The following is a 20,081-nucleotide window of genomic DNA, read 5'->3' as shown; positions in this document are numbered from 1 at the left end:
TATCAGACACTAGATGGCACTGTCCTTTCACACGGTACAGAAAATGACATCAGTACTGTAGGACGAAGAAGAATTGAAGGCGTGGCAACACAACCAACAAATTATTGAAGACGTTGTCAAATTATTCTTCCATTACACTGCGGGGTAAAATATAACTATTCATAATTTTTCATTGCATTCTGAAATAATCCTCGCGAACGAAATGTCGGTGCATTTTGATGAGAGGAGCGGGTTAGTTCCCTGTCAGACTAGCTGGGGCTCATGGAGCCAAACCATGGAGGAGGTATTCATCGAAGTCAACGTGCCGCCTGGGACGTCGGCAAAAGAAGTCAAGTGTCATTTGGGAACCAGAGACGTCGAGCTGAACGTCAAAGGGACAGAAATAATGAAGGTTGGCTGCTGTCATTCTGGGAATGAACTCGAATTCAGCATGTTTGGGGTTTAACCATCATATTTCCAGTCGCCTTACAGGGCCATCTAGCAAAACATAGATGTGATCTGTAGTAATTATGTCTCAGATTTATATGGTACTTTATAGGACACTAAGTAATACATTTAATAATCAGTACCTCCTCTGAATATGATGCATTTTAGTTCAAGTGTCTGTTTTTATCATGTTTTTAGATGAACAATTTGGTGGACTGTGATCAGCAAATGGAAATTGTATTCCAACCACCTTGACTTTGTCATATCTCCATCCATATTTTGACAGGGCAGGCTATTCGGTGCAACTGTGTCTGATGAGGCAACGTGGACCCTTGGTAGGTTGTGATTTATTATTTAGATTTATGCCGTCTGACTCCTACATTCGTTTTATCCACAGAGGACAAATGTCTCATTCGAATTGTCCTGATGAAGACAAACCGAGAGGCGGGGAACTGCTGGTCATCTTTGTTAGAGGGAGAATACTGCGCTAATGCTTGGGTCCAGGACCAGATGCAGAGAAAGCTCACACTCGAGAGATTTCAGCGAGAGGTTGGTTGCTCTAGTTCTTGTACTCTTATTTATTTTCACCTAAACAATAATGTAAGAATGAATTGAACACCTCCACTCCAGAATCCTGGATTTGATTTCAGCGGTGCAGAGATTTCAGGAAACTTCGCTGGCGGTGGTCCCGACTTTTCCAGTTTACAAAAGTGACCTATACCAAAATCCCATATTGGGGGGTGTCAGGTTGGTCTAATGAACACTATTGTTGGTTTTACAGCACACAGGACCTTCCGGTCCAATAATGTAAAGCATTTCAATGTCAGTCTTTTCCCCATGTTAAACAAAATTGGGCCCATTAAGCAGAGTAATAGTTCTGTTCCTTTTTGACACATGTTGGTGGTTTTGAAACAACAGTGCACTCACAACTTTTCAATAAAGTTTTATTGAAAGGTACAAGTCCATTTGTAGATTGTATATTCAGTCCTTTTGCAATGTATTTGTTGGAACAAAGAGTGACACTTGTCATACTACACAAACAAACAGCAAAAGGAACTGCAATGCAAATTCCAAAATCACGTTTCAGACCAAAACGGTTTCCAACTGAAATCAGAAAGAACATGTGGCATTTCACACTGTGCCAATAAATCTATGAAATGGCAAAAAACTCATCCGTAACCACTGTGTCAATACCTTCAACGTGCTTTATTGGGGGGCGGGGGGGGGGGGGGCGATCTGAAATATCACCTTGGGTAGGAGTGTGCATTCAAGACAGCTTAGCAACCTAGGGTAGAAGTTAAGGATTTTGGGCCCGATTTCTTGGTTCCATATTTTTGTTTCACAAAATCCTTCTCCCTCCTCTTCCACATGGTGGACTGAGGACCTAGGTGGTTCAATACTTATTAGCTTAAAACCAGGAACCCGTTCCAGGAAATACCAAACACCGTGGAACGGATTCAAACGACAACATAGTCACACTCACACACCCTCTGAAGGAGAACTGAGCACAAGAGCTGTGGCTAATTTACTGCTTCTTGATATTGTATGAGGAAAGCCTTCTCACTTAAAGAACGCCATCTCACAGATGGGGATCTTTAAGTAAAAAAAAAAAAAAAGTGAGCTAAGTCACCTGAAAAGTTACAGCCAATCACATGGGACTGGGGGTTCAGGTGACAAGATGGCGGCTCAGAGTTTAGCAAGCCGACTCGGGTATGGTAGGAAGGTGAGTGATCTTGTAGTAGCTGTGCTTCAGCTGGCGAGCGGTTCTCCCCGAAATGGTCCAGCGTAGCCTCTGGCTGTTCGGCCTGGAGCACCTAGTGGTGGCGTATTCAGCAAGGCATTTGCCCACCAACTCACGTACACACACAAGATCGCCATCTCTGATCTGTTGACAAAGGGAAGGTGATCATTGTTTTTAATTTTTTTTGTTTACCTAAATACAGTATTACATAAATTGTTCAGATACATGGCACATACAATCAGTAGCTTCTGTAGACTTTCCATAGCTTCAGAGAGTTGGTCCCTTTCCTCTGGGTCACGTTGGTCCTCCACCTCAAGACACAGGAGAGCCATGGCAAGCAGAGATGGCTGAGGCAAATCAGACGAGACAAGACACTCACTTTGAGGGAGTACATTTCATCATCGATAACCCTTAATAGTTGGGGGTTTTTTTTGCCAAGTATTGGTAGCCCAGACTTGGTGTTAGCTTTGGTTGCGCCGAGTCCCGCTCTGCCCAAATGCTGAACAGTGTTCAGTTTTGAGGGCCCCTGCTGTATTCATTCTATATGCCGCCCTTGGGTTCCATTTTAAGAAAGCATAGTATTTCCTTGTATTGATCTGCAGATTTATGTTGCGATAAGCAAAAAGGATATTTTTGCTTATAGGTCACGTTTGTCCTGTCTGGAGGAAATCATAGCTTGGTTGACATCTCTTGAACTTCAACATAAGTTTTGCCGTTTGGTTCTAGTGCACCTTCGATGCTGCTGATTTTGGGTGTGTGCTATCTCATCTAAAGGCTATCTGCAATTTGGGTTTTCAGTTAGACAGTGATTTTAAATTGGGCCACCAAATTGGTGCTGTTAATTTTTTTTTTATCGTCTTTGTCAGGTGGCTAGTAATGCCTCTCCTTTCTCAACAGCAACTAAACAGGAATTCATCCCTTCATTACATCTCAGCTGAACTACTGTAATACACTTTGATTTGGAATCAACCAGTTCCCCCTCAGACGTATCCAGTTGGTCCAAAATGCTGCCGCTTGCCTCCTAACTGGTACTTGTAAAAGGGAGCACATAACTCAAATTCTGGCCCCCATTCATATTTTAGAGTCATTCACCACCCCTACGTTCCTGCCCGGTGTCCAAGTTCTGTGGACCAGACACTACTGTAGGTACAGAGGACTAGTCGGGGTCCCGCGTGTATGGTGTTGGCATGTCATGTGATAGCAGAATGAGTGGCACTTACCTTCATTTTGGAGAAGACAAAGGAGCAGTGACAAGCTTTCAATTTAGTCTCCAGTCTCTCAAGGCTCAGTTTCTTCTCGCTGTGTAAAAACACATCTAAGAATTGGATTGTAATGTTTCTACTAAATTTCATGAGTCAACCAATAACTTGTCACCACCTGTCTGCACCGAGTTGCTCCTGGACGTAGCTGTGAAAGAGGCGAAGGAAGCGGAGGGCCGTGGGGGCCTTGACCTTCCAGTTGAGTTTTTCTACAATAATCTTCTCCATCCGCATCATGTCAGAAACCGTGAATCGGTTCTGACTGATGCGGATCAGGTCATTGGCAAGGGGGATGTTCTTATTCTCTTCTGAGGACTTTACAGCAATGTAGAAGCAGCAGAGACCCACGCAGGACAGGTGCTTTGGTTGAATCTGGACAGAACAGGTTGAAAGTCATTCAGGTATTTTAGTGACAAGCTTGACAAGACAGGCATTACCGCACAAACCTTCATGACCGAGAGGAAGCGGTCGAGCAGGCTGATGGCCAGAGAAAAAGTCTCAGAACTGAAACCAAAGAACCTGCTCAGAGTGAGCAAGTCCTTCACCTCCAGGTCCCTCAATCTGCTCGTCATTCTCAGCCCATTGTCCGAAGCGCTCTCAATGATCCTCAGACCGCTGAGCTTTGGCTGGTAGCGGCCCTCCAGGTCTGTTAAGGCCTTCAGCTGGACTGCAAAAGACAGTGTTCCGGGTCCGGTCACTGTGTCAATCATCTGTGTGCACAATGGCAACAATTTAGGAACAACTTGAAAATGAAGCCAACATCCACAGCCCTGATGTGCCGACGCTGTGCACTGAAGTTCAGAGGGAAAAGTTATGTTAATGAGCTAAAAATTATATATTATTCTCATTGTCTTATTTTGTAAATATACAGTTAAAAACTCAATTCCAATGAAGTTTGGACAGTGTATTGAACAAAATATAATGATTTGCAAGTTATGTTCAACCTATATTTAATTGAATACAGTACAAAGAAAAGGTACTTGATGTTCTAAATGATAAACATTGTTTTTAGCAAATATCTATTAACTTAGAATTTTATGGCTGCAACACATCCCAAAAAAGCTGAGACGGCAGTAAAAAATAAAAAGGCTGAGAAAGTTGAGGAATGCTCATCAAACACCTGTTCACCAGGCTATCTGGAAAGACAGGTAAGAGGCTATGTATTCCTATTAGAATGTATTCAAATGTCTACAACAGGGGCCACCAACGTGGTGCCCGCGGGTACCAGGTAGCCAATGAGGACCACACCAATAGCCCGCCAGTGCTAGGATTGTGATTTGCTAGTAGAAGTACACTGGCAGGATTGTGAGACATCTTTAACATGATCAGAGCCTGAAAATTAAAACCATTAAGTATTAAAAATAACACATTCTAATAATATTAAATGTAATTTGTATAGCTGTTATTTCAATTTGGTAGCCCTTCACACAATCAGTACACATGAAGTAGCTCTCACTCTCAAAATGGTTGGTGACCGCTGGTCTAAACAGATTGAAGATGCTCCACATGAACACCTCAATCTAAATAAAACTGTCAAACCCAAATGGATCTTCATTTGGATCAAGATTAGCCAAACGGTGTCTGGTCTGCATATGCGCCATATTGACGTAAGTGTGTAGTGATGTTGTCGTATATGAATAGCAGCGTCTTACCAGAGCTCATCTGCAACATGAGATGTTGTCTTGAATTGAATTTTTTAAATTTTAAAGTACTTTCAACTCATTTTTATCCAGATGTCGCTTGAATAAAAGTGTGAAAATGATCACAACTATTGTGCTAAAAAGACAAAACAACTCAATTTTGATAAATCAACTATTAATCCCGAAAATGTGCTTACAGGTGTTAGAGAAACATGCTGGCTGGCTTTGTCGTTAAAAAATGCGGGTAATAGTCTAGCCTGCCTGCAGTCCAGACCTGTCTCCCAGAAGATGCAGTTTGGTCAGATTGGCAAAAAAATTCAGTTGTTTTCCAAAGCAATTGCAGATTATTACAACTGCGCAGAGGCTGAAATTCCAAGGATTTGGACAGTTCTAAGTTACAAGGTCTTGAATCAAGTAATTATCAAAATAATTAACTCAATTGGTTGTTGATTAATCATTGCACCGCCAAATGTTTTTGTTAATGCAGAAATAAAAGGTTAAATTCCTTGTAGAAGTTCACAAATGAAGCCCTTTTGTATCCATACAGGTATTTAAAAAAACAATCTTCATAGTCTTATCCTCACTTAAGATGTCAAAGGGATTTTGTGGCGCCCAGTGTTTTCCTGTATTTTTTTTTCTTCGACAGCCTTGAAAAGGCTTTTTGAACATTTAAGATTGCCACCCCCTGACCTAGTCTGTGTCTAACGTTCCAATTTATTCAACTCACAACCTGCCTACCAAATTAATGCTACGTCTTCTGATAACAATCTTGTTTACACGCAGTCTCTTGCAGACGCGACTTCTCAGTCCTGTTACAGTATTCTGGTAGCCTTTTGCAACTCAACAGCTGTCAAACTGGGCTCAACTGGATTGCGGGGAGGAGCGAATCAACGCAAAGATTAAACAGGGAGACGCTATAAAAAGTTTCTTCCAATCAACTTAAATATCTCAATTTAAGGTCGCACACCGTTGTGTGTTAATGTTAAAATCCGGTTGTCGTGTTGAACGTTTCACAATCTTGTAAAATGGGGGGCGTGAGTGAGTTAGGCCGTTCATGACATGTCCGGACATGTCGCTTGCTTACACAAAGCTAAGCAACAGTGCGTACACAAGTCCCGGTAACAACAACAGCCCACCAAGGTCATATAACCCTACTTCTAGGTAGTTATCAAAAACAAAACAGAGTGACGACTGTTTAAGAATGCCAGGCGTCGTGATGATAAACAAGCAACTAAACGTACAGACGTTAGCTGGAAACAGCTAATGCTAATTATCCCTGAATATGAACACATTACAAACGATCAACAAAAGCTTTCACATTCTTTATCATATGTGCGTTCAAATCATTTCAGAATTTCTTCTGACGTCGGGTGTTAAAAACTGGACTGCTTAAATGAAGAAAAAAAATGCTTTCTCTTACCTTGGCTCAAGTTACGTTGGTTGTACAATTTAAAATAAATCCGCAGGGATAGAAGTGGGTGAATTAGGTGTAAAACACCCCAGAAAATGTGAGTATGGACTTTCTTTTAAGAAAGTTTTAAGCATAGATTTTGTACTTGTCTATGCACACCCCCGACCCTTGGAGTAAGGCGACGGGGAAAAGGACAGATTGGGAGTTTAATAGCCCTTAAAACCAGGCCCATGTCCGAACACGGCGAGCTTCATTGGTCATCGATGGTGACGTTTATTAATTCTGTAATTCTATTGGATAATTTTCTCGTCTTTCATAAATAAGCCCCGCTTTTTCTAAACAGGGGAACCAATCGCACGACGGGAAGAGAAGAGTCCCTTGGTGAACGCTGCTTCATACGGTCATTTTTGTGGACAGGATTCGATTAAAAAAATACATTTAAATATAGAAAAGACAAACACCCAATTCAGTTCGAGACTATTCAATTCAAGACCGACTACACACACAAAATTTGGGCTAAATACTGTAAATGATAAGATTATTAGGCCACACGATAATTAACATCATTATCGACCTCTACTTAACGTTTCTGAACAATTTCATTTGTTACAATAATGCAAGTGCAGCGAATTATTTGGAGGCTAATACTGCTGACTGCTTTTTCAAGACGGACTTTGATCAACATGGACTGCTCGTGGTAAATTTCTGGTTGCAGGTCAATTTGTTTCTGAACACCAATTTTTTTTCAGGCTGTGCGCAATATGTTTTGATGTCAAATTACGGTACAAACCAGGTACATTTCAGTAAAGTTAGTCTTTATTGCATAAGATCACCAACACAGATCAAACATTTGATCGTAAATATAAAGATCGCGCGCGCGCGCGCGTGTGTGTGTGTGTGCGTGTGTGTAAAAATTACTCGACCATATACAAGCGCAGTAAAATACAGTATACATTCATGAGCAACATCCTTAGAAGTAATCCTCTACAACAGCTAAATATACAACGTCTCATCATAAAAGTTACAATTTTGCCTGTATTTATTCATATTTATATTTACTGATGATGGTGATATTGATTACAGGATAAAATTGGAGGACCAGTTACAGGCCAGCAATGCCACTGGTGTCTGCAGGGGCCTGAAAACCATCTCAGGCCCATGACAGCCCAAAGAGATTGACTGAGAAGGACAAGGACTGGGCAGATGGACTGAACCGTTTTTTCAACCGTTTCGACCAGTCGTCTGTCCCTTCCCCCCAACCACCAACTGCAACCACTCTCACTGAGAACTTCTTCTCCTCCAGCAGAATCTCCTCCAGATCAACCCTAGGAAAACTAAGGAGTTGGTTGTGGATTTCTGCAGGAAACGGTCCTCACCAGCACCGTGAACATCCAGGGTATGGACATAGAGAGGGTGACCTCCTACAAGTACCTAGGTGTACTTCTGAACAACAAACTGGACTGGTCTACAAACACAGACACCCTGATTAGGAAAGGACAGGGGACAATTGAACAAATGTTACAGGTAGAAGAATGAAAGGGTCTTTTTTTGTTTGTTTTTTCCTGACTCTTCCTACTCAGGAAACTGAGGTCTTTTGGGGTTCAGGGGTCGCTCCTCAAGACTTTCTATAACTCGGTGGTGGCCTCGGCCATCCATTATGGCATTGTCTGCTGGTCAGGCAGCATCTCAGCCCGGGACAGAAAGAGACTGGAGCGACTGATCAGGAAGGTCCCTTGACACTCTGGAGGAGGTGGGCAACAAAAGCTATGATGGACAGTCCCTCCCACCCTCTCCAGCCCACCCTGACACCACTAGGTAGCTCCTTCAGCCAGAGACTGTTACACCCGCGCTGCAAGAAGGAGAGATACCGACGCTCGTTCCTACTGACTGCTGTCAGGCTGATGAATAAAAATAACAATAATAATAATTAAATGATGTGATGTGTGTGATGTGAAAATCAATTGTAAATAGCACTGCGATTTATCCATTTTGTATTTATATTGCACTTAATTGAACGGTGTTTGTTTGTTTTTTCTTCTTTCTTTTTTCTATCCACATTCTTGCTGCTGGAGGCTGTAAATTTCCCCAGTGTGGGACAAATAAATGATATCTTAATCTTAATGTTTAACAGTAATCCAATCATATTTCTATGCAGAATTGATGGCACACCTTTTATTGATTCACCTTCAAGTGCTGATTATGCTAATGAAAGCCTATTATTGTCTCTGCATAGTATTTAATTTAAATGATTCATTAAAAGGGATATAACCGTGACCAAAAATTCTATGTGATTTGATGGTACATAGAATATTATGTATTATTTCACAGTGATATTAGTCAAAAGCACGTTTCATTCTTGTATGTTTCATTCTTGGGGAGATGGTTATTTTCATGCACATTCCATGTTACATAGCAGAGGGTAGAACACACGAGGAAGACTCTTGGCAATCCATTCTCGGCGATTTAAGTGCATTTCTCTTAAAAGTGCTCATTCAAGTGTCAAAAATAATACACTTGCTTGTCCATCTGTCACTTCATGTCGGCGTAGTTAGTAGAAAGTCCTCTAATTCAAATTCCTGGATGAGGTTAAGGAACACGCAGAGGGAAGACTAAAGAAGCTAGGGGAAGAAAAGACAAAACATGAGCAATATACTGTACACTCTGCATGTTATTTGTTAGTTGTTAGTGAAGCCAAAAATGCAATTTACCGAATTGGCTTTAGAGGCACACCTGTTAATACACTCAAATGCTAGTCACATTCTGTATTAAAAACAGTGGCCGCAGTAAGAAGCCTTTGTTATGAGATACATTTACTGGAGATCCAATACATGCATTCTGAGTTTTAAAAGCTTATATTGAATCAATTCATCAATTCCATCAATCAATTCAATTCAATTCCAGAGAAATAATAAAAATGGGATTATTATTGTAGTTTGCAGTGGTTCATAATGGAACTCTGCCATACTTTGAACTGTTTATAATATTTTGTTCAACTGCGTATTGTTTGATTATCATATGAATCATTCTGACAGTATATTTGCACCCATAGTGTATAGAAAAAGTCTAGACACCGCTGTTCAAATGGGGGGGTTTTGCGGCATAAAAAATAAGATCAACATACATTTCAAAGATTTAAAGTGGTTCTCTGTCTTTAAATGTCACTTTAAGTGTCATCGTTGCTTGTTATTGTAATACTTGTGTAGCTCATACTAATGGAGACAAATTCCATGTGTGTGTTTTACATACCTGGCCAAAAAAGTCAAGTCAAGTCAAGTCAAGTCAACAGATGATGAAAAAAGATGATACTGATTCTGTAAAAGATTGGAAAACTTATAACATGCTACTTCTTGTACACTAAAACTGGCAATTGAAGTGGGCGTTGGAGACTTTATCTACACTTACCTATTGAATATCATTCAATTGCGCAATTGTACCTAATGATATGAACAGGCATCATATAACTTTCTGTACATGATCAAATATTCCTAAATAGACTCTGAGCGCTACTGTTCAAGTCATCAATTATGAGATACATAATTGATGACTTGAATACATCAAAGACACTGTAGTTTAAAAAAAAAAAGATCCGTTCATTGTGATCGGCCCAATGAAAATTTTGAATGCTGATTCATGTCAAGAACATAAAATAACAGCTGCTACAACTATTGAACACAGCGCATTGATTTGTTTGGATGTGTCTTGCAGAGTCAGCATCAATACATTGAGCAAAGCTAGCGTTATCATCGCTAAGTACACAGTGGATTACAGCAGGCGCATTCATATTCAGGCTCACACACCACCACAGTCTCTTTGACCGACGCTGATGGTAGGACACATTCATGTCTTCCCTGGATGATTGTTCTGAAAATCAACTGAAATTGGACAGACACACAACAAAAAAATATGGCGGGAAGCAATGAGACGTAGGATTTAAAACACAAAAGGATGACGTGACAAGGGATGGGATCTGTCTTTCAGGTTTTACACAGCGTTAACTCTTGTTGTTAATTTCCTTACACCCTCGAAGTCTTCACTGTTTTAATCCTGACCATCAGGTGTGTACATTTCCTGCACATAATTCCTCTTGACATATGGTGTGTCCTCCTGTGCAAAATAGTTTGGTACTGTGAGGTCATCCGTGTCAGCAGTGAGACCAGTCGTATGTAAACACAATTGCCCCTGCCTGATACCGTCTGGCAGGTCAGCCCGCAGAGACAGAAGCATCAGGCTGTGTCAAACTGTGACACATCCAACTGTGTCTGGGCACATAGTGTCACTCTCAATCTGTCCCTGGATCAGTATCTGAGCAATACATAGCTCCTGGGAGTATGTCACTACCTCATTAATCACGCACAGTCTACAGATGCTACCGTGGAGAAAACTGTCCACACTTGTATGATAGCCTTTAATCACGTACTGTATCTTTATTTGACTTACCCAGCATGTGCAATTGAACTTCTAAGGTCAAACATAATCCATTCCTGAATGTTGGTTCACCTTTGGTATGTTCTGATTTAGCAACTACTCATTATTTGTCATATCTTGCTATTATTTTTCAGACAAATTTCGTGAAATTGGAAAATTTTCTCTCAATTTGGAGGCCATGTGTTCCTACATTTGTAGGGCAAATTCCGAATCATACGACTTGAGGGATGTTCATCAGTTCCGGAAAAAAATGTTTTTTTTTCTTTTGGGGTTTTTTTTTTTGCCCCATTATTTTTTACATAGCAAATTAACAGCGTCACCAAAAAAAATGAAAGAAATGGGAACTTACTTTTTCTTGTCCTTGTCCTTCTTGAGAGGTTGAGATGCACCTTGGAGAGCCTGGCCCATCAGTGTCTCTGCAGCAACCCTCCTCCTGTTGAAAGCATTCATCTCTTCCTCCAGCTCTCGTCGTTTCTCTTCCAGGTTTTTCTTTTCTTCGTGGTGCAGTCGTTTGAGCTGCTCAAACCTCTCGTGGAGCTAGACACCAAGTACAAAATCAAAATCGGACATAACATTCCCTGGTGTATTATTAGAGCTAACCTCTTTTTCCTTTTCTTTCAGCTCTGCTTCGGTCTCTTTTACTTTGTTGACAAACATCTGCCTCATTCCTTCCTCCTGGTGTTGCAGTTCTCTCAGGAACTCCTTTCTCTTGGCTTCATATGTCTCCTGCAGGCTGCACAGCATGATAGTTGCAAGTTTATTCCGTTTTACGTGATACTCATTGTCAATTTAGGTCACAAAATTAATTCACAGACTACAGCGGTAGTGTTAAGATTGAAAAGCGCTATCAAATAGGGCTGGGTGAGAATGCGAAAAAACGTTGAAATCAAGATTAACAAACACAATTATTCATAATTGTCAACATTTTGTGTTTATTTAATGGACAAAACTCAACTGTCGAATAATTTGAAAGAACAACCCAGAACCGTCACCAGACCACAAACTTTAAAGGGGGCACATGAAATGCATTGGGGGAGGGGGGGGGGGGGGGCAATTATTGCTGCCCTAAAAACTGCATGCATCATTTGTCTATAAAATTGTTATAAGTACACCTTTGCGTAACACTGTATCCTTATTAAAGTATAAGAGAATAAAAAAGGAAAAAATATGGACCAAGTTTATGGACCAATTTACAACATAGAATAGCTTTAGTAACTAGAACAGAAAAGATTTAAGATTTAAATTGCATCTGAAATTCAAAAATAACATTAAATCCTTAATGTAAAAATAAATATTTTTTGACTGACCATGTCAAACAATACGATACTGAAAAATAGAATGACATAAAATCAATAACAAATACTGCTACAAAAACTAATCACAAACATTATCTCAGGAACATAATATTTTTTTAAAAACTAACCAGCCAAACAAAATATCTAAAAGAATTTGTGTTTTTTTTTTTTTAAATCACAGATGATGTCTGGATTAATGGCTACAATGAGCACGTTTTGCAATGCACAGCTTTTCGAAGCGAGGTTGAAGCAGGACACAGTAACTCTCGGCTCCTGCTCAACGTGTAGACCTGTATTAGTTTACTGACGTAACGGTCACAAAGCGGCATGATTGTTGGCAATATTCGGCACATTTTCGCTGGGAAAAAAACCTCAAGCAGTTTATCAGCGTGATTGGGGTGTAATGTCTTTAAGTGACGCCTTAATTTATTTGGCTTCATGCTGTCCGCTACCAACATTTTTAGACACAGTAAGCACATCAATCTTTACTCGTCTGCCACCTCAGTCACATTGAAGCCAAGTGCTACATATGCCTGGTCATATTTCCTCCCTGAGAATACTCCCTGTGCAAACTCTGCCAATGAGAGCGCTAGTGCCCTCTAAGGTAGTGGAGGTGCAACTGCACGTTATTTTAATAGTTAAAATTTTTTTAAAGCATGTTCCTCGAGGTCAAACGCGCCCCCCTGATGGAGCCTCGCGCCCCCAAGGGGGGCGTGCCCCACTATTTAAGAAACACTGGTCCAATGGAACAGTGTAAACACACATACACACTTCGGATCACTTTGCGGCATGATAGGCTGTTGCACATTAGATTCCTATCAGCCAGGACTGGCATGGAAATATACCGTCTGTTCAAGAAAATTCACATATTTTCCTCAAATTCCTGATTCTTCCCCATGCTTGCTGCTCAAGCAACATTGTGCATTTAGGGTTTCGCAACAGTAAAGGTAAGTTTCAACATTGTTCTTCAATTCTAATGGTTTTATGTTCATGAGAAGCCAAAATTTAAATCCCGATTACATTTCCATTAACTAGCCAGACCTACTATGAACTATCACATCAAGAAGCCCTTGCCAATGTAAATACAATCTCTTCTGCAGAGATAACAAATATTCATATAGTACTGCGAAGTACGAATACTTGAAAAGGCCAATGTACACTAGGTTGCTCGTGACAAGGTTTTTTAAGCCTTATCTCACCTGAACGACTGGCTGTTGGGGTCTGCGTCCTTGAAGCCCATCTCCTCCAGCTTGCAACGGCGGTACAGCTCATAGTGGCGAGTGTGCGTTTGCTCACGAAGATCCTCCATATTCACACGCAGCAGCATCTCCCTCAGTTTCACAAAATCACAGTGGTTCTCATTCTCCACTTGGGGACAAAAGACATACGAAAGAAATTCAGAATCTTAAATGACAATTTAACATATGGAGACTTAAGACTCGTGAGTTGGACTCACCCTGTACTGATCCCCAGGGGTAAAGTCTTGCTTTGACCATTTTATTGCCTACTTTGACATCTTCCACACTGCCAACAACAGCAAATGGCAGGTGAGTCTGTAGTAGAAGATGAAAACCGCTGCGGTCACATTCTGAGTCATTGTGCTATGTTGATGAATGGGTAGCCAAAATTGAGGATACTATGGCAACAGACACTGCAAGTCAAAATGTAATCATTCCGGGGCCAGGGACCCACTGTACTACTCATGTACCCCCAAGTGGTGGGAGCCCCCTCTTGCAAAAGAACTTGCACCATCTGGTAACTCTTCCCAGCATCTAACACTCATTTGTTGACGACTTCATTTGATGTTTAGAATTGGAAAGTTTAAAGATATCATAATAATACAATACAATACATGCTGATTTATATAGCGCTTTCACAACAGCGGCAGCTGTAACAAAGCGCTTTACAAAACAGTTAACATAAAGTAAAATAATAAACACAACACATAACATAAAACACGGACAGTCGTGCAGTCCTAACCACTTTTCCGTCACACGCTTTGATGTTTGAAGCAGTTTGAGATGAAAGAGGAGAGAATCAAAGTGTCCTTTAACCAGTGGATCAGAGACGTCATGCTCAAAATGTGCACACGTCGGCTACAAGCTAAGTTTCAAAGTCAACAAGAAGCTGTAGCATCCATTGACGAAACAAGAGATTGGTTCACTCCTCCTGTCCCATGGAAATCCACTTCAATTCCAAGCGGCGACTCACGGTTCCAAATACGCATGGGCGCTCTTTGCCAACGCTCCTCTCTCCTCATCCTCAACTTCAGCGGCCATCCATCCAGCCGCACCAACGCCAACTGTCCAACAGCGCTGACATAGCCACTGAATAAATCGGGGTTGTGAAAAATGCTGCCCATTACTAGCGCAAAAAACACAAGCGCCCCAGGTCTGTCCAGCACCGACAGTCAATGGCGCCGACATTCCTCCCAATCAAAATCTGTGCTGGTACAGGCGTGCTGCCGAGAAGGCGCAACCACCAAGCACAGATACTGCGCCTTTGACGAATGTCGTGGCCAAAAAGTGCTGAAAACAGTCCATATCAGGTCCACACAATGAAACAACAAACAACATGTGACAAAACAAAAAACAAAAACAGCAAAAAAGAACAAAAAAGCAAGGCTCTTGAAGAGCACTTGCCGAAGGCTGCCTACTCAGGCGCCATCTTGGATCTCATCTCATAATAATAAAAGAGTGAAAGCATTAGCCATCTTTGACTCCGTCCTGTACAGTCTCGATGTCAACCCCAGAATTAGTTACGGTGACAGAGCGACCATCAATGAGGCACCTAGTAAAAGATGAATAATCTGTCTCCTGTTTTTCGTGTAAGCCAGAGAGTGTTCCACATTGTAATAAAAGGTTGCTGCATACTGCACGTGTATTATGTATTGTTTATGCATGTATGCGTGCGTGCGAGAGTGTTTAAGACGGGGTGAGTGAGTGATTGTGTGTGTGTGTGTGTGTGTGTGAGAGAGAGAGAGAGAGAGAGAGAGAGAGAGAGAGAGAGAGAGAGAGAGAGAGAGAGAGAGAGAGAGAGAGAGAGAGAGAGAGAGAGAGAGCGCGACCCACATTCATGGAAGAGTTGATTTCAGCCACAGCCTCATCCTCAGTCGGAAACTGGTATATCTGCACTCCATTGCTGACCAGCTCGCTCATGATCTTGATTTTTAACCTGTCCAGTTCACTCCTTGACACGGTGTCTGCCTTGGCAATGACGGGGATGATGTTCACCTGCGAGCAAACAACAAAGCAGACTCATTGTGCTAACTGAGAAAAATCACAAACGACATTGTGCGCTCACCTTGCTGTCGAGCGTCTTCATGGTGACGAGATCCAGAGATTTGAGGGAATGGCCGTTGGGAGCGATGAAATACAGGCAGATGTGGATTCTCGTGTCATGGAAATTACACAGGGAACGTTTTATTTTTAGCTCTTCTTCGAGGTATGTTTCATACTGAGTGTCAATATACTCTACAATGGGTTTAAAGCTGCGAAGGAAAGAAGAAAAACCTAACATTATTCATCATAAAAGGAAGGTGTTTTTATCTTGGTAAAACATTCACGAGTCATTCGCTGATTTCAGCATCTCTTGAGATCCTTTGTTCTTGCAATCACATATTTTTTCTAGTTACATGACAAAAACAAAAAACTCTAGGTACCCCCCCAGCCCCTCCAAAAAAGACAAGAGTTCAAGTTCTTTTCATTTCACTGTACATTCACCTTTCTTCTTTGTTGATCTGGTCACCAAAGCCAACAGTGTGCACGATGGTCAGCTTGAGGTTGACGTTGCTCTCCTGTAGGTCGTACGTGTGTGGTCGTAGAAGCACGTCTTTCTCATAGTGGCTGGCCTCTTCATTTTCAAACCTTGTATTGAAAAGTGTGTTCATTAAGGTGGATTTACCTATCCCTGTCTCCCCTATAAGAAAAGCATGCAAACAAATAACAGGTGGTGAATGGACGGAAGCGTGTGCTTTCTAAGACAAGATACATGTCAAAACCCTACTTGCCTATGCAGAGGATGTTGAAGCTGAAGCCCTGCGTGACTGTTTTGCTGACCAACTGATCTGGAAGACTGTCGAAGCCCACGTGTCCGCCGAGCTCTACGGTTCGTTTGTCTTCATTCTGAAGAGATGCAACACGACACAATAATCCCCCTCTAATCAAGGGTTCCGGGTTTGTGATCCTGCTATATTACAGACATGTGTTTGTACAGTTTTGTCACTCTATTTTGTTCTGCCTCCTGTTTATTTTTGATTTTAATTCCACTGTCAACAACTAGATGGCGGCACACTAATTTGTTTGACACGAAATTTGACTCGTGAAGCAAAATAAAAAGCAAGTATTTTCAGATCATCCCAGCTTTTGCTGAATGTCAGTCCCTTTCAATCCTGATTTTTATGCCTCCACAAAGCAACGCTTGTTGGTTCATTTTATAGTTCATAGTAAAGAAACAGGATTTAATGAGCTTGGCTGTTGATGTTATACTCTTCCTATCATTGCAGCTGTTAGGAAAGCGCTACACAAATAAATACGGATAGTGTTGGATTGTATAATGTGTTTTTCTTTTGGTGGTGGGGGGATAAATTATAAACATCAAGTAACAGAGGTGGGCATCGTCAGTTCAGTGAGTCCGTCATTGAGCTCCTGTCAGTATTTCAGGCCAGCCAAGTCCATCCGAGTCATCAGCAACCACCAAATGGCGTTGAGAACAGATTTACGGGACTACGTCACATACAGGTACCGCACACCTGACATGCAGCAAATACAGAAAATATAAAAGTGTTACATCCCTTTCAGTCCCACACACCTCAATGACGTGCTCCGGATTGTTTTTATTTCACCAGTCACCACACTGTCCATGTGTGTCTGCTGTTTGATTTTTTTTCTTTATTTGGCTGCATGTCGGCTTGTATGGCACCTGTGTGTGATGTGGAAATAACGATCTTGACGCCGATTGGTTATCGTCGAGGAGAGACAATAAGGGCCTACGAGGGTCAGTCTGAAATACTGACACAAACACGGACGGACTAACAGACCTTCTGTTAGTCTCGTGGAATGGCCACCTTTGTTCAGTAACATGCTGTAATGTTTCAGATGACTACTACCTCTGACATCAGATAGGTAGTCTCAATGTTTAAAATGACACAATACTGCAATGTTTAATTGCTAAAAGGCTTGCTGTAACAAATGTACCAAATTGGACATCTGTGACAGAATGATTAATTAATTGTCATGTATGTTGTTTACTGACAGACTATCAATTGACGCGCAGTGTTTGGATGCATAGTGAGATGTGCTGCTCCATATAGATGGGAAACTGGCAATTTCAAGCGGCTCAGCATGAGGACTGGGATGTGTTCAATACAGCATTCATCTGTATCGGCCTCTTCAACACATACAAAGAGCTCTTTATGTCGATGTTGTTTCACTGGACGGGATGCTATCCAAACTGCTAGCCTGGTGGTACCCATCAGATACCCGCTCCTCACAGTTCAGGGTGCCACAGTTGCTTAGCATACTTTTAAATCTCACATTTGTAAGAAAGTCAGAGCATTGCAAAATTTTAAAGCAAGTCACTTGATTGAGCTGCCACCTAAACTCTTAAATGCGCTGCTGCACGCTGTCCTGTATGGAAAACCATTGGAACATTTATTAGATTTCCTTGATATTGAGCTTTCGGTCCCTGTACTAGTGTGCTCTTTGTTTCAAATGAATTTTATGAAGCAACAACCACAACTGAAACAAAGTTATTTACAGAGATTAAAAATTGACCAATTTTCAAAATAGTAGCAAAGTTGCTCAACCCGTATTGTTTTGTGTTTTTTGTTATTGTAAAGTGTCCTTGGGTGTCTTGAAAGGCCCTTATAAATAAAATGTGTTATATTATTATTATTATTATTATTATTATTATTATTATTATTATTATTATTATTATTATTATTATTATTATTATTATTATTATGGGGCGGCCCGGTAGTCCAGTGGTTAGCACGTCGGCTTCACAGCGCAGAGGTACCGGGTTCGATTCCAGCTCCGGCCTCCCTGTGTGGAGTTTGCATGTTCTCCCCGGGCCTGCGTGGGTTTTCTCCGGGTGCTCCGGTTTCCTCCCACATTCCAAAAACATGCGTGGCAGGCTTATTGGACGCTCTAAATTGTCCCTAGGTGTGAGTGTGAGTGCGAATGGTTGTTTGTTTCTGTGTGCCCTGCGATTGGCTGGCAACCGATTCAGGGTGTCCCCCGCCTACTGCCCGAAGACAGCTGGGATAGGCTGTTTAATTGCTAGTACCCCCCGCGACCCTAGTGAGGATCAAGCGGCTCGGAAGATGAATGAATTAATGAATGAATATCTATATAGATAGATAGATAGATAGATAGATAGATAGATAGATAGATAGATAGATAGATAGATAGATAGATAGATAGATAGATAGATAGATAGATAGATAGATAGATAGATAGATAGATAGATAGATAGATAGATAGATAGATAGATAGATAGATAGATAGATAAATAGATAGATAGATAGATAGATAGATAGATAGATAGATAGATAGATAGATAGATAGATAGATAGATAGATAGATAGATAGATAGATAGATAGATAGATAGATAGATAGATAGATAAATAGATAGGTAGATAGGTAGATAGATATCGTCTTCTTGTCTGGCCTATACTACTCGTTTATTAGTGAAGTTTAATTACACAGTACAGTAGTGGCCAGAGTCCCACTAGCAGTGGAAATAACATGATACTAATGTGCCAAATTATCTAAGGCAGCAGTGGACAAGCGCTGTTATTACAAAGACCTGAAGTCGATGATATGGAATAAGTGCTCCAACGGTGTAAAATTCACAGATCATTGTTCAGTGTTCAAACAAGTCATTTGACTATGCTGCCATTGATCCTCTTAACTGCGTCGCCGCATGCTGTCCCGTGTTTCATTCAAACGAGGAGTTCATCTTGACGCATTCCCGAATGCATGCTTGGTCCGGAGCAGTGTGCAGCACGGATTTATGCACGCACAAAAAAAAAGATGTCTCCTATTTTCAAACGACAGCGCATCATTTCTTTTTAAGTGCAGCCGCAGAAGAAAATCCAAATTTTTCACCGAGTCATTGCTCATGTTCTCAAAACGCCCCCATCTGTTCATGTACGACACTCGAGTGAGAAAACTCAATAAGCATGATCGATGGTACTACTCACAGCGAAAACGTCCACCCCGCTGGCCGCCATGGTCACAAGTGTCTCCCTCCTCATCACAGACGCACGCTGCTGTTTATATATGGCCACTTGGAGGCAACACCCCGTCAGTGCGTACTGGAGGACATGACAGCCGTCCTTCCGCTGGTGAACCAGCCCAGTGTAGCGTGCACAGTGGAGGTTGTTGAGGGTGGAGTGCTGTACTGTATTCCCAAACTGTTTTACCTGTCATGGCCTCTGGGCGTAGCTGTTGCCATGGCAAACGAGATGTGCTTCAAAAAGACAACCGTACACGATCACATTCACACTTAGGGGCAATTTATGATGTTCCATAAACCTGCCGTGCATGTTTTTGGAATGTACTCCACACAGGATTCCAGCTCCGGCCTCCCTGTGTGGAGTTTGCATGTTCTCCCCGGGCCTGCGTGGGTTTGGGTTTTCTCCGGGTGCTCCGGTTTCCTCCCACATTCCAAAAACATGCGTGGCAGGCTGATTGAACACTCTAAATTGTCCCTAGTGTGAGTGTGAGCGTGGATGGTTGTCTCGTCTCTGTGTGCCCTGTGATTGGCTGGCAACCGATTCAGGGTGTCCCCCGCCTACTGCCCGGAGACAGCTGGGATAGGCTCCAGCACCCCCCGCGACCCTAGTGAGGATCAAGCGGCTCGGAAGATTTTATCAA

At 41.7% G+C, this 20,081-nt stretch overlaps 3 protein-coding genes across 7 annotated transcripts; 1 reads left to right on the top strand and 2 right to left on the bottom strand.

Annotated features, from left to right (window-relative positions):
• Positions 1–59: 59 nt before the first annotated feature.
• On the top strand, positions 60–1,637 carry nudcd2 (NudC domain containing 2). Its single transcript, XM_052076723.1, has 4 exons — positions 60–391; positions 713–761; positions 824–975; positions 1,057–1,637. Exons 1-4 carry the CDS (start codon positions 203–205, stop codon positions 1,138–1,140), a joined length of 474 nt encoding a protein of 157 aa, XP_051932683.1. The 5' UTR covers positions 60–202; the 3' UTR covers positions 1,141–1,637.
• ccng1 (cyclin G1) lies at positions 1,354–6,681 on the bottom strand. The gene is made up of 6 exons (XM_052076043.1): positions 6,487–6,681; positions 3,873–4,136; positions 3,545–3,798; positions 3,388–3,466; positions 2,404–2,514; positions 1,354–2,311 (listed from the first exon to the last, which is right to left on the bottom strand). Exons 2-6 carry the CDS (start codon positions 4,134–4,136, stop codon positions 2,120–2,122), a joined length of 900 nt encoding a protein of 299 aa, XP_051932003.1. The 5' UTR covers positions 6,487–6,681; the 3' UTR covers positions 1,354–2,119.
• On the bottom strand, positions 6,495–19,613 carry LOC127606831 (septin-8-A-like). Of its 5 annotated transcripts, none has more exons than XM_052074957.1 (10): positions 19,406–19,608; positions 16,207–16,321; positions 15,920–16,115; positions 15,501–15,687; positions 15,269–15,430; positions 13,654–13,750; positions 13,397–13,565; positions 11,503–11,635; positions 11,252–11,439; positions 6,495–9,095 (listed from the first exon to the last, which is right to left on the bottom strand). In XM_052074957.1, the coding sequence occupies exons 1-10, from the start codon at positions 19,457–19,459 to the stop codon at positions 9,041–9,043; spliced, it is 1,356 nt and encodes a 451-aa protein (XP_051930917.1). In that variant the 5' UTR covers positions 19,460–19,608; the 3' UTR covers positions 6,495–9,040. The 5 variants fall into 5 exon arrangements, with proteins under 5 accessions (XP_051930917.1, XP_051930919.1, XP_051930920.1 ...); XM_052074959.1 differs by lacking the exon at positions 6,495–9,095 and adding an exon at positions 9,375–10,349 and having other exon boundaries at positions 19,406–19,609; XM_052074960.1 differs by lacking the exon at positions 6,495–9,095 and adding an exon at positions 10,357–10,581 and having other exon boundaries at positions 15,501–15,588; positions 19,406–19,613.
• Between the last annotated feature and the right edge of the window lie 468 nt (positions 19,614–20,081).

Source organism: Hippocampus zosterae, chromosome 1 (genome assembly GCF_025434085.1).
Source record: "Hippocampus zosterae strain Florida chromosome 1, ASM2543408v3, whole genome shotgun sequence".
Classification (NCBI taxonomy): Eukaryota; Metazoa; Chordata; class Actinopteri; order Syngnathiformes; family Syngnathidae; genus Hippocampus; species Hippocampus zosterae.
This window is presented reverse-complemented; position numbering and strand designations above follow the sequence as displayed.

What these genes read in the sequence shown, in the direction of transcription:
- nudcd2 (XM_052076723.1), top strand. Translation starts at nt 203, where the DNA reads ATGTCGGTGCATTTTGATGAGAGGAGCGGGTTAGTTCCCTGTCAGACT. An exon ending in AAGGGACAGAAATAATGAAG is followed by an intron (nt 392 to 712) that starts GTTGGCTGCTGT and finishes ATATTTTGACAG; the next exon opens with GGCAGGCTATTCGGTGCAAC. An exon ending in TGAGGCAACGTGGACCCTTG is followed by an intron (nt 762 to 823) that starts GTAGGTTGTGAT and finishes TTTTATCCACAG; the next exon opens with AGGACAAATGTCTCATTCGA.
- ccng1 (XM_052076043.1), bottom strand. Translation starts at nt 4,136, where the DNA reads ATGATTGACACAGTGACCGGACCCGGAACACTGTCTTTTGCAGTCCAG. An exon ending in GCTTCCTCTCGGTCATGAAG is followed by an intron (nt 3,799 to 3,872) that starts GTTTGTGCGGTA and finishes TGTTCTGTCCAG; the next exon opens with ATTCAACCAAAGCACCTGTC. An exon ending in GTCTACAGAAGCTACTGATT is followed by an intron (nt 2,312 to 2,403) that starts GTATGTGCCATG and finishes CTTTGTCAACAG; the next exon opens with ATCAGAGATGGCGATCTTGT.
- LOC127606831 (XM_052074956.1), bottom strand. Translation starts at nt 19,459, where the DNA reads ATGAGGAGGGAGACACTTGTGACCATGGCGGCCAGCGGGGTGGACGTT. An exon ending in TGAAGACGCTCGACAGCAAG is followed by an intron (nt 15,431 to 15,500) that starts GTGAGCGCACAA and finishes GTTTGCTCGCAG; the next exon opens with GTGAACATCATCCCCGTCAT. An exon ending in TGAAAGAAAAGGAAAAAGAG is followed by an intron (nt 11,440 to 11,502) that starts GTTAGCTCTAAT and finishes CTTGGTGTCTAG; the next exon opens with CTCCACGAGAGGTTTGAGCA.